Source organism: Sander lucioperca, chromosome 15 (assembly GCF_008315115.2).
Source record: "Sander lucioperca isolate FBNREF2018 chromosome 15, SLUC_FBN_1.2, whole genome shotgun sequence".
Lineage (NCBI taxonomy): Eukaryota > Metazoa > Chordata > Actinopteri > Perciformes > Percidae > Sander > Sander lucioperca.
In genome coordinates, this window is record NC_050187.1 from 22558973 (window position 1) to 22578685 (window position 19713).

The following is a 19713-nucleotide window of genomic DNA, read 5'->3' on the forward strand; positions in this document are numbered from 1 at the left end:
TAAAAAAGGAGAGGGAAGGGCTTTCCGGTTATCAAAGAAATAAAAAGAGAACTGGCTCCAGGGGAAAATCTGCATTGATGAGCTTTTAAGGAGTGGCATCCCACTCAAGATAATGGCACAAGTATGAGTGTGAAGCAGGAAGGGCGAAAAGGCTAGAGAGTGCTATGAAATCGATACACAGGGAGAAGCCCAACAGTTTGAGTATCTGAGATGCCATGTGCAATAGGAGCCACATATGTGGCGTTTTTGAGAGCTCAAGTCGAGTCTCTGGTTTAGTGCCAGATGTTTCTGAGTTTTAGACAGTGATCGTGGAAAGAAAGGTGGCAAATGGCAGCAGTGAAAACGACGCTTAGCACTTTAGGGCTGTCACAAGGGAACAGTGTTTCCAAGGCCATGCATTTAAAAGCTTAACTAAAGTGGCTCTAAATGCATAAAACACTTTAAAACAGCCCTGCTTTAAATCTTTTCTTTTAACCAAAGACTTGTCTTAAGTATTTTCAAAGTGTCAGAGTGGCCACTGGTTGATGAGGTGTCTTTGGTGTTTCAATCTGATCTCAAACACATTTCTCCAATTATAGATTTATCTCACTGTTTTGGTCAAAACACCATCTATGAAAACTGCAAAAATAGACACATTTGCACACTAAATACACACATTCACATCTTCACTGGGACTAGACTCATCTGAAAGTGATTAGCCTCTTCTCTGAAGGCTTCCCGCTGTACAATCTAGCTCCCAGGATCCAAACCTGACAGGCTTCATTACGATTTCTATTTTGATTTCACCGCAAATCTGTTAGATTCCATCTGGGTCGATTAAATACCAGCTGAGGCACAATAGCCCATCCAGCAGCATTTATTTTGGTTCAACAGATCAAATAAATTCTAAGCACTGAGATCACTTGAAACAGAGCTCACATAAAGACATAGACCCTAATCCCTATGTGTACATGCTGGCAGATTGGGTCAAATGGTATTTTAGTTCATACCAGGCCTTTCTTTCATTGTAAGCAACTGTCAGAACAACTGTATTTTAGTTTTAAAGGGGTGATAGAATGCAAAACCGATTTTACCTTGTCATAGTTGAATAACGACAGTTTGGTGGGTAAATAGGACATACATAGAACCTCAAAATCCCATTGACACCTCTTTCCTCTGCAAATCTCACAATTTGAAACTGCCTCTGAAAACGGGCAAATCTCAACGAACCACCAAGTTGGCTGTACCTTATTTGGCTCTTTGTTACGCCCCAACATTTACATAGGCTACACCACTGATCTGAGATCAGGTAGTCTTCTGAATAGGTCGCACAGATCTCAGAAATTGTATACATTGTTCATCTGCTATTTTATCACTAAATTCACTTCTGAGACTTTTTTTATGCGAGAAATCAACTATGTAGAGGTCAAATATGGGCCGTTTTATGAAAATTGATGGCTAATTGCAAATTTTGTCCGACTGTGTGTCGGAATTCAGCGGCCGGTGCTGCCTGGGTTGCTGCCTCGCCGCCCAGCCTGTCCTCCTTCACAGACCCCGGCCCGCTGTGAGCTAGATGGAGCTCCGTCACGGCTGGCAGCCCGCGGTGCTCCATACCCGCGCAAAGTCACCGTTTCTGGGTTACTGGACTACTAAACGCCGCTGCCCTGACAGAGCTCCAGGGCCTGCAGCTCGCTTCTCTCCCACCCCTCTTCCTGCTAAATGGCCGGTGTGTGTGAGTGAGTGTGCGGTCAGCGAGCTTGTTACGCCCACACTCTCTTACCACAGGTTCCAGTTAATCTTATAATGGATGTGTGTTGAGTTATTTAAACAAACGATCGGGGAAATAAACGCCTCTTGTCCGCGAGTGAGCTGGATGGAGCTCTATCAATGAGAGCTAGTTGGCTCCTCCTAATGAGACCTCTGAAATTCACAAAAATGCATTAAATTGAAATCAGACAAAAGTGTTAGCTAAGCTTTGTAAGACCTTAGGGTAGCTGTGATATACATGCCGTGATGAAATTCAAAGTGTAAATATACTATAGTTATGCCGAAAGTGTAGATCTTACCGATCTTTTCCCATAGGTATGAATGGGACACATAGCCTAGCTAGCAGCTCCTCCTAACGAGACCCTTCAAATTCACAAAAAATCCTTAAATTGAAATCGGACACAAGTGTTAGCTTTGTAAGACCTTAGGGTAGCTGTGATATACATGCCGTGACGAAATTCAAACTGTAAATATTAGTGCTGTCAAACGATTAAAATATTTAATCACGATTAATCGCATTAATGTCATAGTTAACTCGCAATTAATCGCACATTTTTATCTATTCTAAATGTCCCTAGATTTGTTTTTGTCCAATTATTTTTTTCTCATTTTAATGCTCTTATCAACATGGAAAAGTGGATCGGCTTGCTTTGTGCTTAGGTCGCCTGGCTTTGACAAGGGGGCGGAGAATTTGCATCAGCTGTGTGCTTGGCCATCAAGTGGTATTTCAGACTGGACGTGATGGTAGCTCAGTTCACAACGACAAAACACACAATTGGTCTTGTCAATTGTCAACTTTTTAAAAGTAAACTTTCCATTCAGAATCTTATTGGCATCCATTTCGGCATCTCGCGCTCGCCATCTACTCAAAACGCAACGTTAGCTTACTACTCTTTTGCCAGCTCGCAAGCCAAAACAAGTGTGTGCGGCGTGCCTGTTGTTTTGTTTCCGGTTTAGCTAGATCCGGTGTGGTGTTGTAGTTTTTCTAACTTTACTAGTTGCTGCAACAGCATGTGAAAAAAACTACAAAGTTTGCTATGCCAAAAAGAACGTTAATCTCGCGATAAAAAAATTGACGCTGTTAAAATGGGTTTGCGTTAACGCCGTTAATAACGCGTTTAACTGACAGCACTAGTAAATATACAATAGTTATGCCGGCAGCTGGCAGCCGACCAGCTCTGCGGAACTTCGAGCCCCGGTAGTCCAGTAACCCAGAAACGGTGACTTTGCCTTGGGTATGGAGCCCAGCAGGCTGCCGCTTTCTCGTCAGACTGTGTGGAGCTCCTGAAGTCTTACCAAATTTGCAATTAGCCATCAATTTTCGTAAAATGGCCCATATTTGAGCTTTATATAGTAGATTTCTTGCATAAAAAAGTCTCAGAAGTGAATTTAATAACGAAATAGCAGACAAACAATGTGTAACATTGCAGTGTCTGAAATATGAGACCTACTGTCTCATCTCCAATGTATGTGTATGTGCTTCGCTCAATCAATCAGCGCACAGCTCATCTAAATATTCATGAGCATATCATATTTGGAAGAAAAGCTGTCGTTCCAAATAGGGCCATATTCACAGGGTATTCACTAGGGCTGGGACGATTCGTCGATGTAGTCGACGTCATCGATTACGTAAATGCGTCGACACAAATAATTTGCGTCGACGCGTCACTAAATAAAATAAATAAATAAAACTTGCGTGCAAATTAATTAATGTAATGCGGAACTAATGTAATGCGGGACTATTGTTAGATACGCGGGTTCTAGGGACACCTAATCTGTAGCCCCGCCTTAGACCGGACCCGCCGGTCTCTTTAAGATCGCAAATTTGGGAAAACTTCGAGACTGTATGGCTGCTGCCTGGAGCCTCCCGTGTCATGCACTCTTGTCTCATGCCCTCCCGCCTGGTGCCGTCCCTGCCTCGAATTCTTTGGGTCTTTGGGTCAGTTACAGTAGTACATGCGAGAGAGGGGTGGATAATACTGAGGACTGTGTCGGCGTTGTTCAGCAGTTGTTGGGTATGTGAGTGAAAATACATCTAACATGCATATCCAACGCCATCACCCAGATGTGCCAATCACTGGAACAAGACAAAAAAAAAACTGTACAACTTCTCCTCCATACAACAGCCTTTAGATACAAATAATTAAAGTTAAATTAAAGGGAGAAGAGCTTGGATGTTAAACAAGAGCTTATTCATTATTTTACCTACTGTTAAAAAAGCAAATACAGGCTACTCTTTTTGCACTTGCTCTGTTTACTTTAAGTTTTTATTTTTGTATTCCTCCTGAAAGTGACTTTATTTTGTTGTTGGATTGATAGCCTACATCTGGCTTCAGGTTGAACTACAAATTCATTTTACTTGAACAGTGCAGTGTTAAACAATTTTAATAAATAGAGATTTGAACCTTATTGAAATTTGTTTTGTGTAAATTGTTAACAATTGAGCAATGGGAAAATAATCGATAATTGAAAAATTTATTGGCAGATTAATCAAAAAATTAATCGTTAGATTAGTCGACTAATCGAAAAAATAATCGCTAGATTAATCATTTAAAAAATAATCGTTTGGGACAGCCCTAGTATTCACAGACCCATAGAATAGCACCTGGGCCATTTTCAGCCCAACCAATGTTACATATCCTATTAGGAGACCTTAAGGAACAGTGTGAAATACCCTATATAATCATTCTATCACCTCTTTAATAACGATCCAGAGGAGAAATAAAGGGAAAATCCAAAAACATTGCAAACAGCATGGTAGATCTCTTCAGACCCTTCAGCATTTACCCAATCACAAGTTGCCATGATCTACCCAAAAACCAGCATGTGCTTTGTATGCTGGCTTTAGTTTGTTTCTTTTAGCCCACATGCTAAAGAAAATGCCATGGGAAAAGACCATTTTCACTGAGTCTGTGAATCTCCTATTTATTCTCTATTTTTCAAGTCATTTCTTGGCACTTTGCTCTTGACTCACATCAGCCTCAGAGGAACTGTTACCATGGTTGCCTTTATCCAGTGTGTTTCTTTTGCTGATTACAGCCAATGTACTGCAGATTAAGACGGCTTATTATCTTGGGCTAGGTGAACTGCTATCATCGGTTATTGTTAATGTTTCAAATTTTGCGATAAAAATCTTCTTCTCTTCTATTTTGTTGGCCATACTACATATCCATAATCCTTGTTCAGCTCCCTGCCTGAAGTCCTGCCTCCACAATGTGTTTATCTTTCTATCTTTAAAATAGGTGTTCATGTTGCAGCTTTGTCTAGAAATAAAAGTAATAACCAAGGGACTATGCTAACGTGCCTTTGCCCTGGAATTTAGGTTATGTTATCTGCATCCAAATTCAACACCATCTTTAAATACTACACTCTTATTCTTTTAGTACATTGTTTTGACAGTTGGTATACAAAAAAGGTGACTCATGCACTATATTTATTTATCTCTATTATCAGGATATAGTGTGCAGCTGCAGATGCCAATCAAGGGGAACTACTACCAGCAATTACAAATTTAAAAACACATTTAGCGATAAAAACATTGCAACTATAATACTGCATTGTAGAAGACACACTTATTTTTCCAGAATTGTGAAAAGTGAAAGTACAAAGTAGTATAGATACAAAATTGGTTAGATTTATCATGTAAAGCTATGTTAATGATGCCCACGGAAAGGTACTGGGGACTTATGATTGGCTGAATGCCGAGGGGCATAGTTACAGCTTCAGCATCAAACATGGTTGGAAAGCTAAGCGGGACGATGTACCTACTTAAAAATGAACAAGGTTACCACAGCGTTACGATTTTTACCCAAAAAAGGTATCAACATGGGCCAAATGGGTCTCATGAGCTGAACATAAGTTGCAGGCTTCAGTAACTTCCAAAAGAGGAGAACTTGGGACAGGGTCCGTAGTCTTGCAAAATCTTAATGCGACTATAATCAGGTTTAAATGTCCAGTCCCTTGAAAAAAGGGATCACTTTTCATATGATTTATTGGTGTGATCAGCATAAAGAGAGAGCAAAAGAGAAAAAAGAGTGACAGGCTGTAGTATGATTCATGATTTTAGTCTAATTCTGCCAAAAGAATTCAGCTCAAGGAAATTACTAAATGTTTATAATATGGAGACATTTAGCATCACTCTTTGCCTTTCGTTGTCTGCTGTTTGCCTTTGGCTGGAAGCTGACTTTTGACAGATGACTTTGCATATTGTTATTACCATGCTGAATTTCCAGTTTGTTGTTTGTGGAGGATTTGGCTGTAAGCAGCAGACCAGAAATTGAACGTATTAGTACAACGCTCATTTGCAGTACTTCAGGGTAATCAGACCCATCAATCAAAATTAACAAAATAGTTTAGCTCTGCTCTCTTTTAAAGGCCTGTGGACCACACCTCTACAGTGTAATAAACAATATAAAAGTTGATACTGTAACATTGATTTTAAATTTTTACATATATTTATCATTTATATTGTTCTTCACCTATGATACTGAACCATTTTTACCTGCATTTTCAACAGGCTGACCCATACGCTGTATTTCTGGCCACTTGTGTCAAGTTGCACCTATCTGACCTCTCTATATATAAACCATTTCATCCACAAATAAAAAACACTGTGAAACTCAACATAATCTATGTTGACAAGTGAAACAATAAGTGAGATCTGTAGCAAGTGAGCGTTAGGCACACTGAGTGAACACAGACAGAAATAGACACAAAGAAAGGAAAGTACAGCACAATCAGGTTCAGACAACTCAACATGTTTGTACAGCAGATCTTTTCAGCATTTACACGCAATCTCTTTATCTGTTGACAAAACAGGTATGAGCTAAAGGTGCAGCGATCTTTAACGGCTAAAAGACAGTTTCCATTTCAATTCAAATAACATGATTTGGTTCACATGAGCTAACAAGAGTTTAAAACGGGTTCAGACAAAACATTGCAAATGTACACTAATGAATTTAAAACTACAATAGTGTACAGTCATGCCAGCTGCATTGTGAGGCTGTGCCTAGGCACAGTGGTGCTTTGAGCAAAACGTCAGCATGCTAACATTCTCACAATGACAGCGCTAACATGCCGGTTAGAGCTGAAACAAGTCAATTAATTGATTAGTCATTCAAAAAAAAATTATCATTATCATTTGTCAAGTCATTTCACACAAAACCACATTAAGTGGCACTATAAATAAAAGTCAGGGGATCACCAAAGTCATAATCTGGGACCCATGAATGTCTTCAAAATTTGATGCATCTAATTGAATAGATGTTGAGATATTTCACAGAATAAGTAAAAACTTTGACCTGCTGGTGGCACGAGAAGGAATGGCAGCAGAGCACCAACGTCTTTCAGATTCATCCTCTGGAGACCATAAATGGCTGTGCAAAATTTCATGGAAATCCATCCTACTTTTGTTAATATAATCCAACATAATGACAGTCCCATCCATGGAGCCACTAACCTGGCGGAAAATCTACATCTATGCAAACTGTATAAAAAAAACACCAGGTCTCTCTTTCAAAGCTGCTCCCTCTGACCCTCGAGGTGATGTCTGTCAGGATGTTAGTAAGCATAAGGGGAGCATACAGCACAAGGTTTTCACCACCATTATGCTCTACAGGCCTAATGCATTGCAATGTCATGTACAGACATGATTGATGTCAACACCCTCCTTTTAATCACCTAAGATGTATGCAGCGTCTTGACAGTCTGGCAGCCATTTTGGATTCTTCTTTAACGACAGGTTGCAGATGATGTTAGCTGACGCCGGTCTCACGGATCACTACCAGTCTGTCAGTGATTAAGTGACTCATCTACCTCTAGTAAACAAACCCCCAGTAGAGCATCTTGCATCCATCAAAAGATGCCTTTGACTCGCTCGGCTTATCTAACTTGGAAGGAATCCATCATACCTGTACAAAACGGTGGAGGCTGTGTGGTCTCTTGGGAGTCGTCCCATAAACAAACACATTCTGTTAAGACTGCAGCCATACATGTGTAAAGACAGCGCCATTACTTTTTTGACTGCAGAAAGGTATAGTATTCCCATATGTGTCTGCTTCTGGGAAATGAAACTAAAAACACTTGCAAGTTATTTGTGACCTGATTTCTGGAGGTTCTACAACAACCTTAATAAAAATCAAATGCTTAAAAGTTGACAACAAAAAAAGAAAACATCTTTTAAACTTTACATTTTAAAATATATCTGTTTGGAACTGCTGTTTTTGTTTCACAAAGTTGTATCTTAAGCCTGGCCTTAAGCCTTATAATACTGCTCAGAGAAATATAGCAAATAGAGACATTTGTGAAAATATAGCTGACAGCTTTGAAAACAGTTATGTTGCTTGAGACATATTATATAAGCGAGGAAACCTTTTGTCAGTTCCTCTAAGGGCTAATGCGTCTCAGCATAGCACAGCCCATTGTGTACAAAATTCAAGCAAGGCACTTGGCGCTGCGTGAGTAGGACAAGTGTGATGATGTAACAGATCTTTCTTAAATTGCATGGGCAGCATTGTTGGTCTGGACAACCCCTGAGGCTCAGTTTGATTTCAGCAGATTCATTTAGCTTCCTCTCTTACGCAACACCATCTCAGCTTTCAAGCTGTCTCACTGATCTCAGGATCACCTTTGACTCGATGCATGGGTGGCTAGCTACTGAACTGCACTCCCTTGATAAAAGCCTAGAGATAAAACACTGCTCCTGAAAAGATCCTTAAACATCAGTATAAGACCTGCCATCAGGTCTTTTGGCAGCAGGCTGCATTTAGAGAAGTGAAAAGGCAGCAATGGATAGCAGCTTTGTTGAATTCCTTAAGGTTGTAAAGGATTAAACAGACACAACAGTGTTTGATGCAGATTATCCACAGGCTAAAAACAACAACACACTTTTGACTGTAGCCCTGCTAAAATGGATCACTTTCATAGTAGGTCATTGCTACTGAATGAAAAACATCTTTAAAAAAACTTAATTAGGAAAACAATGGTTGCAACTTTATCTTCAAAATGGATATTAGATGCTCTGGTTTTATAGAAATAATCACCTCAGGTAGGATCACAGAAACCATAAGATGAAGCAAAACAATCAAACCACCAAAACATTTGATCAGAATAGCAATAAAGAATTGTGCCTGTAACACTGTCTTTAGTAGACGTTTAAACTCAGGTGGCAGCTCGCAGGAAAAATGTGACACTTATGTGTGCTGACATGTGAGCGGGGACACTTTCATAATTAGTCCATAAAATATTAAAGGTGAGGAAGCTATTCGAAGAAAGGATGTGATCAGATACAGTTATGCTTACTACATGGGTCTTAAAATAAGAGCTTGTGAGGCTGATTGGTCTAAGCTGACGGCTGATGTCAGCTGGGGAATGAGGTCACAACACAAGAATGCTTTAGCTTAGAGAAATAATGGTTAAATGTTTTGTGGAAGCGAAGATCTGTTATCACTACTCATACATATATATATATATATAGTCATTGTACATAGTCATTGTATGTATTTTCTTAACATAGACTTAAAGAGTAAGATTTAGCTCTTGCATAAAGTTGGGGGACTCAAAAGAGACAGATCCAAAAAAAAAAACTCAAAATCGAAGCAACAGATATGATATCCTGACTTTTAGTCCCTACGGATCAAACTCCAGAAACTTTCAATCCTACAATTTCCATAATGAATATAGTCTTTCATTAGAACCCTCCCTTTATGGTAAATGCCTATATATGTTAAACCCCACATCTCCAGCTTGTAAAGCAGCCTTTAATGCCAAATTTGAAATATCAAGCACAACTTGAGATAACCCTGATGACATCATCAACGTTATTTTCTCAATCTTTAAAGGGCAACTCTAGGTCTGTTTAGGGGTCTTGGGGAGTACCACTGCATGTGTGGAAAAGGTTGCAAAACCCATCTTGTGGCTCTAGAGGGAGCTGCGTGAAATCTGATATATTGCCTCAAGTGATGTCATTTGAATCAGCGTCGGCTGGGTCTGAAGACTCAACTTTAATAAACAACAACAACAACAACAACAACAACAACAACAACGTTATAGGGGTGCAATGCTAATGCTAAATCGGTGGTGTACTCTTTTAAAAAGTCTCACAGACTGAGTAGGACTCTTAGTGACATGTAAACTGATCCCCATGTGTACAACTGCTGGAGAGCACCTTTGATAAACCTAAATCTCTTAAAACACATTATCTTACTGACACAGTAATCCATATCACTTAAGTCAACAGGTTTATCACAACTTATTTTCTTTCATATTTTTACTGGCTTGTACATTTATCTCAAAAGCCAAATCAAGGTCACCTAACCAAGTCCTTCTCCACACTTCAAAGAGCTTATTCACAGCTCCACGCTCCATTTGTCTCTTGTAAAAGAAAAACAACTGCAGCAGATCCGTAACTCCTACCTTGACAGATTGTGTGATACCAAGCCCACAACAGGTGAAATTTGGCTCAATTTATCAGCTGGTGTAGCATTCATTTCAGACCCAAGTGTAAGCATCATTAAGAATCAAAATGCACCCTTCTGTTAAAGGAAAATATGTGCCAGTTCACAACACCAGACTTTGATATGTCCGCCCATATTTCAGAGACTAAGTGTTTGCTGAACTGCAGCCAACTGCTGAGACAATACCAGGCCTTTGAGGTATACCATGCTCTCCAGTAGTGACACTCTCAGGCTATAGAGGAAAGCTGATAGCCAAGTGATACTTCAGCTGACTGAGGGCCAAGGATTTTCGGTTTAAGCCATCAATGTGGGGATAAAGGTGATCGATTAGAGTAGAAACAGTGGGATTTAGGGCTGCAGGCCTCATTCACAGGCACAAATTACATGAACTACGACTACACGTTGTGGGACATCTTCATTTTAATTGTAAAATTGAAAAAATCTGTTATCATACCATACCGTTTGGTGAACAGGCCTCTCATTTAAACATGAATCTGTGTTCGGGTTGACTGAATTCGAAACATACCCCAGACACCTGACATCATCCTTCCTCTTTGTCTGTCCTCTTGGGATGACCAACACACTTTGACAAGAGCTGTGTGCTGTTCAGCACCACGAGGCCAGTGAACCCCAGATAGTGGCACTCTGGTGCTGGATACCAAACAGCCCATAACGAGATAGCACGCTTCTCGCTGTCAACCACACCGGGAGAAATGAGGTTAAATGGCACTATCTACACAATATCAGAGCCTCTTCTATTTTTATTAACGGTGCTGACAGGCTCTATTCTTTGGAGAGAGGCAGTGTAATTCTTGGAAATGGTTATAAATAAGTACTGATGTGTGCACAAGGATTCCTATTTATCAATTTTGCATAGTTTTGTATCGTTTTCAAAAATTAGAGACAGCTGTTTTTGACGCATGATGTGTTTCATAAATGCATCTCAATTTACAATCCAAACATACTTCAGATGATTCAGTGGGGTGAAAACTGCTGTTAATGATTGTGGAGTACCTGTAATTTCTTTGCTGTAATGACTCTTTAAACCTTTAAACAGCATGGAAAACTTGTTAGAATAGTTTTCAGACATTTTGAAATTACTCCTTTAGGGAAATATCTTTGATACTAACAACCATGGTAACTATACAATCTACCTAATCTCCCACCATCTTTTTCCACTGAGCTATTTGGTCGGTGTGGGAAAAGTAGAGCAGCTGTATGTAACATCACCTTTTAACCACTCACACTGGAAAAAACATCACATGCAGAATGGTTTCCAGTCTTGAAGCATTATAGTAACAAAACTCTGTGAGGTCTACGAGGCTATAGGCACAGCAGTGCCAATGTCAGCATACTATCATGCTGATGTTTAGCAGTATATTATTTACCATGTTTACCATCTTAGCTTAGTATATTATTCACTTAACACAAAGTACAGCTGAGGATGATGGGAATGTAGTTTTACAGATATTTGGGCATAAACCAAAGTATTGGACAAATCAAGTCATTAGGGTTCATTCTCTGGGCACCATGAATGTCTGTAGGCCCACCAAATTACATGGAAATCCATCAAAGTCTTTGAGATATTTCAGTCTGGACAGACTGACTGACCCACCGACCGATCGACATTGCCATCACTAGAGACTGGCGCTAGCATGGCTAAAAAGCTCTTAGTCCAAAAAGATTTTTTTTTAAAAAGAAGGAAAAAAGCCATTACTCTTGCTAAGTTCACAATTCAAACAGAGTCATCATTTCTCGGAAAAGACCTGGTTCTGAATGATGACTCACCTAGCAGCTGGATCCCCCTGGTGAGGCCGTAGACGTCTATGAGAGCCCACACAGGCTCAGAGACACGTACCCCGCTGAAGAACAGCATTGGGCTGGAGTCGTTGATGCGGTAAAACACTCGGCCCTTCTTGTCCACCCAGAAGGAGATGACGTTTCCCTCATTGGAGAGCTCCTCTGGCAGGGCTTTTGCCCAGAAGCCACTCTGGGAGACCAGGTCGGGGCAGGCGTACTTCGGCAAGGTGTCTGGGTTGATCCTCGATGGGTCTTTGGATGTAAAACCAAGACGCAGAGCACCGCTCCAGCAGCACTGCTTTTTAGTGATCTGGAGAGTACATAATTTTAATTCATGAACATATTCAACTTAAGGTCTTTACATTTACTTTCATCATAGTTGTGTGAACTTGAGTATAAGCTAATATCAGCATGCTAATATGTCCGTAATGACAATGCTAACATGCTAATATTTAGCGGGTATAACTACATTGTGTTTAGCAGGTGTAACTAATAATTACCATGTTCATTAGCTTATTTTCCAACATTGCCACCAACATCCATAGCATCAAGCTGTGATTTTAGCATGGCTAAAACTAAGACGAGTTACCTTGGTATGGTTATCACCTGCAAACGATTTTTGTCTTATTTTGAACCTCTATTTACTGCATTTACCGTGCCAGATAACAGTATTCCTCACATGGCAATGCTTGCCCTGCTCTCTCACTTTCGAGACATAGATGGCCTGATAGGTGAAGTGGAAACTTGTTCTAAGCTGCTGCTGCTTTGGCCCACACAAGAGCGAGAGAGAGAGAGAGAGAGAGAGAGAAAAGAAAGAAAATCAAAACAGGAGAGCAAAAAAGGGGGATTAAGAGAGAGAATAAAAGTACAAACATAAAAAGAATGAGAGAGAAAGGACTTTTCATCACAGTCACAATTAGTGTCTTCATTTTTCAATACTCTACTGTACATACTACCATTATAAAATATAGTATGTACTAATGTTCATAGTGCAGTATCTTGGTAGTATACAAGACTTTTCTGCACTGTATGGTTTTGTAACGTAATGTGTTTTATAGGAAATGATGGAAGCCATCGGAATGACTAGTGTTGGTGGTGCTGTAATCTTCGGCCTCGTTTCACACGTAGGTCCCAAATGGATGCAGCGTCATTTTTCACAAATTATTGTTGCTTATTGCAGATACATTTGCAACTCTCACATGCTCAATTGTGATGTTTGTTTTTACTAGTGAAATGTCAAAACAAGGAAGAGGAAACAATCTACTGTTACAAACCACAGCTTTCATGTTGAAAATGTTAAAGAACAGGTCTTAAACATGAGTTATGTTTATTTTTCATTTTCTGAGGTGTCATAGCCATTGCACTAGTCTATATTATGAATACTTCCTACATTTGTGTTTTGCATCATGTCACAATAGTTTCCATCGATGCCCCACACAGAAATCTATTGATTTTACTTATAGTTAAGGATGCTGGGATCTTTCATTTGACCTCCTGTTGTCATTTTACTACTCTATTCTCAAAACATGATCAGAATGAGCATATGTAAGGTATAATGTAGAGCGAGCCATTAATAGTCATTATTGTGAGTTAGAACCTCGACAGGGTGATGCAGGTCTTGAATCAGGCTAAAGGGGTTCAACTAGCAATAATGACCGGCTGGCTCTACATTATCCTGCTTATTACACAGCTTATTACACAGCTTATTACATGGCTTATTACACATCTACTCATACAGAGGTTGCCGACTGATGATGCCTGCGTCCTGGTCTGGACGGTTAACTTTACCGCTGATGAGAACCGCTCCAGCGGAAGACATATCGCCCCAGTGAGTGAGCTAACCATGGAGCTAACTAATGCTCTGTTTGCATTGTTGCCAATAGCAAACCTCTTATCCCCCACCTTCTCTCCCTTTTGTAATCTGCTGATCAGCGGTATGAGCGCCGTATGAGCACAAATATTGATTTAATAAAGATTTTATTGATTAAAAAATGGTGCGCCACAGTCTATGATCAAAACTCCGTCCAATGGTCTGTTATACTTAGCAATGGTCTGTTACACAGAAATAGCAGACCACAGAATGCCGTGATTGACCAATCAGAATAAAGTATTCAACCAAGCCGTGTAATGAACTATAATATACAACTAGGACAGCTAGCGTATTTTTACCTTCAGCCGTACTTGCTCATACACAGCGGTTGGTCTGTTGCTAAAGGTGATGGCGTTACAGAAGCTGGCCTGCCTCTTGACGGTCCTTTGGGATATGTCCATGACGATCTGCGAGCCCTTGGTGCTGGGGTGGAAGAGCAGAGGGTAGGAGGACAAACTTCTACACGGCTGGATGGGAAGGCAGCGCTTGGGCTTGTGGTGGCATCGCTGAGATGTGGCAGGAAATGGTCCGTTCAGAGAATCTATGTGAAGAAGGAAAAGTTGTTGCTTAATTTAGTCCACGGGTGGGGAGAAGAAAATGCATTACTGAATTTCTTCTTGGGGCAGAGTACAGTTATTGGATTAGAATATTAGATTAGTTTTAACCACCACAGGCTTCACTTTAAATACTGACAACGTGAGGTGGACTCAGGTTGTGACTTGCTGTCACATGCAATTTCCTCTCACATATCTCACCTGCTCCTTTAACATCCAATTAAGTAAAAATGTATTAAAATAATCTCATACTTGGGCTCTATTTTCAGCTTCTCAAGGTAGCACAGTGCAACCACACACCTACTGTACTGTTGACATGAAAGAACAACGCGCAAGTTAAATTACATGCAAAAATGTCCTTGGATAGAAACAAAACACAAGGACAGAATTGCTCTCTTGGTTACGTAATTAAGGAGAACAATGAAGCCGTGCACATACAAAATGCTCTTATTTCAGTGAATGGTAATTTCCTGTAACACCTATCACTTTCTGCTATTCTACAAGTTGCCAAATTTTAATGTAACAGTTTGTTTCTCACTGTGCTGGAACACATTTGTACAATAATCGGTAGAAGGGAGGAAATGGAGCATGAGAAGGAGGATAAAGAAAACAAAAATGATTAGCTAACATGTAAGGTTCTCTAAAATTATCTCTCACAGCTGAATTAGTGCAACAGAAAGCAAGCTTTGGGATCTTATATAAGTTCTTGATGTGTATATGTTCGTTTGGCTGATACAGTATATTCCAAGTTACTCTTAAAATAGCGATGCATGGCTGTTACAAGTTATTTCCAGCTGTGGCTCATGTTTTAATGAGCACATATCAATCACAATATGTACACCTGAGAGTCAGACACTGCCTCATCAGAATGAAAAAAAAGAAAAGAAAATGACTGCAGCTAAATGAGATTTAGTGACATTTATTGTGTTTTGCTGGTCAGAGGAAGTAGCAGAATAAAAGCAGACCCAAAGGAGAACATCTGACTCATAATATGCAGCAGAGTTTTGTAATTTATTCCCATGTGAACATACGTGAATCATGACTGCTCCCACTTACCGTAACCTCATAATAAAGCAAAACATCTTTTTTTTTCAAATCTCATCTGTCGTTTTTGTTTTTAGACTGATAAAGACTTTGCTCAATGTCGTCATGATTTCACACTCACTCCCTTTATTAAAGTGCCCATATTATGAAAAAATCACTTTTTCTGGGATTTGGGGTGTTATGTTGTGTATCTGGTGCTTCCACACACATACAAACTTTGAAAAAAATCCATCCATGCTGTTTAGAGTGAGATACGGTTTCTGAATGTGTCCTGCCTTCAGTCTCTGGGTGAGCTGTTCAAAATCGGCACGGCTTGTGACGTCACAAGCCGAAACAAGCAGGCTAACCGCAACCATTAGCTCGTAGCGTTAGCATGCTAACGCTAATGCTAACGCTAGCATGCTAACGCTAGCATGCTACCTCGTTCTCAGTAGCAAAGCACTGCTACAACACACACAAGTTCACCATAATCTACAAAGAACTACTTACATGTGCGCCCTCATTTAGAAGTCTCCCAGCTAATCCTGCCTTGTAACTGACCAAAGTTGTAGAAACAGCCTTTCTTTTACTGTCTATGGAGCTAGCTAGCTGACATGATCTACATCTGAGCTACTGGGCATGTGCAGTGCAATCAAAGATAGTACAGAAGAAGAAGAAGAAAAGAGGTCTCACTCTGTAGCTAAAACAGAGACCAGGTGAAAAGAGGATCTGCAGCAGTGAGAGAGAGCGGTGCAGTACAACAAACATATGGTGTTTTTTGAAAATTAAACCATGTAAACCTATTCTGATACAACCTTAAAATACAATTATGAACCTGAAAATGAGCATAATATGGCTGCTTTAAGACCAATTCTCCCCATTTGTGGTACCACAGTTGTGTTGTGGCATCTTCTCACAGACACTGGGTTCTCATTAAATAAGGCAGAATTATTCAGAGTTGATTGATAACATGTACAAATATAATCTCATCAAGTGATTTGATACAGATTTCTGTACTACAATACTTAAGTCCTCTCTACAAAGACATTTAAAGGTCTTAAAATACCATAAAATCCTACCCTGGAAATCCAGAGTTCTTGCGAGAGCACAATTTGAATTTGCTCAGCGAGTCACTCTGTCATTCAGTAATGATGCTCATTAACTATGCCCTTGTAGCCAAGCTGCACCAATCACATCGGTGTATCTGATATAGGCGGGCCAGAGGCGAGCTAAACAGATGATGACAACGCTGCAACGTCAAAGTCATTAGTAAACATTGTAAGATAGCTACGGATGAACACCAGTTTTTTTAAACGGCTTTGGCCGCTACAATGAACGAGTTAGACTTGGCTTTTTATCTAAAAGAGGAACAGAAGACGGCGCTCGAATTGTTCTTTTGCAAAAAGGACGTTTTTGCTGTTTTGCTGACCGGATTGCCGATTGGTCGTAGTGTTATCCAATTGCGTGCAGTGAGATTTTCAAATGCATGCTTGGTGCCGCACCTCGAGTTGGGCCATTTTCATTACTAATTGCCAGATCCTTAATCTTTCGGATTTGGGTCTGGATTTCCAGGCTAATAAAATCCAGCCTTTGTGCCAAGACTGGAAGCCAAATAAATAATTCAGAACTAATTAACACTTCTTCATACTTGAAAACTGCTTGTATTTTCACACCTAAATTTGGAAGACTGTGTGGAGCTACTTGTGTTTGTCCGTGAGAGAAGTATATGAGCCACTGCTGACAGCTATTCTCGCTTCTCTTTGAGTGACCTTGGAGGGTCACAGTGTTTATAATGTACCCTGGAGACAAATCAATCAACACTGTCAGGATTGGCAATGACTAAAAATGTGACTTAGGTCTGTTATAACGTCACTATTGTTCTGATTACAGGACAGAGAAAGAGGATTGAGGGATGTTAAAACGTCTAATTTGTTGAGTTTTAACTAGAACGTGTCTTTCCTTTCACATCACAATCAGAGAGGCTTTGCCAAGTGTTCTGGGCTCAGTTCAGTGTATTTGTTAAGCTCTTTGCATGCTCTTGTCGCTGCAGAACAATGTGGAATTGTGCTCTGTGCACAACAGTGGTCTTAAATGAAGTCATAACAAATCCTTCAACCATATTGCATCCATGATGTCATGTCAGACGTGATGTCTTCGAGAAAACAAAACGAGACTGTATTGTACTCCATCAAGGCCCAGACTGAATAGAGTATTTCCTGCAAGGTCTAAAAACAGAAACAACACCTCACAGGCCTCATGCTTTACCATTTAACCAAGACACCAATATCGTCTTCCATTGTCACTACATTAATATCATTTCTGCTGCTGGGAAATTTAATTCTCCAGTCTGTTTTCTATTTTCACATCCGAGGCATCTTGGATTTACAGCATTCAGAGTACACAGAGGACTATACAAACGATGAATAAAGTCAAATAAGTGTAAATAAATGTATAAATACAAATACCGCATTTGATTTGCTGTAAATTACAGCTGGTTGGAGCCAAAAGTGCTGATGATACAGTGGCTGTTGAAGTGTGTTTAAAAAGTCATGCGACCTAACGGAAACATCAGGGTAAACAGTGACCAGAGCCTTGTAATGATAAAAGAGAGGTGCCATGACGAATGTCAGATGAGCAACTTAAGGAGGGATAATGTTACTTAATGCACCACCGCACACAATGTGACTGCCTTTGCTGTCATTATTTGGAAAGGAAAACAGTGCAGAGACAAAGAGTGGCCCTGGCCAGTGTCACCTGGCCTCTTACGCTCTTTACTCTGTGTTTTATCCCCAGGCTCGGTCTCACTAAGAAGCCCCAACAGAGGCCCAATGTGGTGTGATGTTGGTATAGAGGCTCGATGGCCCTCTCTCCCAAGACAAGCACTCAAAGGCAGCATCTTAAAGAGACAAAGGGCATGTATATGTTTTTAGCTTTTGCAAATATGTCATAACTTGTGTTGTTTCAGTAAGAGGTAAATAAAAGAGATTCTTAAAACACTTATTTTAAGTTTTAAAACATATTCCCGTAAGTATTGCTGTGTATCAGTCCTGTTACTTTTACAGTGCTATTTTTCATTTGGTAACATGTTATAAATTATACCCAAGATTAGAGAAGATGTTTGCCTGATAGTCTCCCCATGTGGCTGTTTCTTTCACAGTTAATATTGTGCTTTGTAAATGATAAAAGATAATTTAACTTAAAGATGGACAAAGTTTAGCGTCTCTAGAGAAAAGTCAGAGTGTCACAAAAATAGTTGAATCTGTTGAGAAATTACTTTTATTTTGAGGTGATATTATTGATTTTATTAAGTTTCAACAAAGAGACATAAAGCAGAGACTACTTTATCCAGCTTACCTCCAGGCTCTGACCAATTCGGTATGCATGTAAACTGTTTATATATTGTAATGTCAAGTTTATAGCTTCAATTAACATTTATTTTCATTAGCAATTAATCTATTGATTATTAGTGGATAGATCGTTTTGGCCATGAAAACACAATTTCCCAAAGCCAAAGGGGACATCTTCGGGGGACTTGTTTTGTCCGACCAACACCCACAGTCCAAAACCCAAAGATTGTCAGGAAACCAGAAAACATTAATTTTTGAGGAGCTGGAACGTGAGCGTTCTGGCATTTTTTTTCTTTACAAAAATATATAAACCAATCAACTTGCAGCTCTAGTAAAATGAAGTAATGAATCATCAGTGCTGTTGTTTTAGAGCTATTTTCTGATCCCGATGTTACATGTACTCTCAACATTTCAAAGCTTTATAAACACTCATCACATAAAACTAATTGTCTTTCTTGAAAAATGGTTTAACCTCTGTGCTAACGTCACACTGTGATATCTAACCGTCATTGATACAATCATGCCGGTTTGCCAAATGGGGAGAGCTGAATGATTCATGAGCCCGAGCTGGACAGGGGCCCTGCTACATGACAGGGGTTGCATATTCAGGGCCCTGACTGAGCTCTTGTCAGAGGGCCAAGGGTTTTTAGTAGCGCCCCTGCCTGCACCTATATTGTTATTTCACACCAGTGGCTCTTAACAGTGAAATTGGAAAAAGGACTATATGGAATATAGCCTATTGAATTAACAGCCATATGAACCACAGGAAAGCAGCAAATCCTTGGTACCAGAGAGCATATATATTTTTTTTTACTTTTTTACTACTTTTTTATTACTTAAGTGATTAACTGATTATCGATTAGCTGCAGGGTAATTTTCTTTCAATCGATTAATCAATTAATTGACTAATTGTTACAGCT

At 39.8% G+C, this 19713-nt stretch overlaps 1 protein-coding gene across 1 annotated transcript in view; it reads right to left on the reverse strand.

The window, feature by feature from the left end:
• Window positions 1-19713, reverse strand: part of neurl1ab (neuralized E3 ubiquitin protein ligase 1Ab) — a 33651-nt gene that overhangs the window by 12701 nt on the left and 1237 nt on the right. Inside the window, exons 2-3 of the mRNA XM_031307242.2 lie at window positions 14169-14410; window positions 11988-12309 (exon numbers count right to left, since the gene is read on the reverse strand). Coding sequence (XP_031163102.1) covers window positions 11988-12309; window positions 14169-14410 — 564 coding nt within the window. The remainder of the gene's footprint in view (window positions 1-11987; window positions 12310-14168; window positions 14411-19713) is intronic.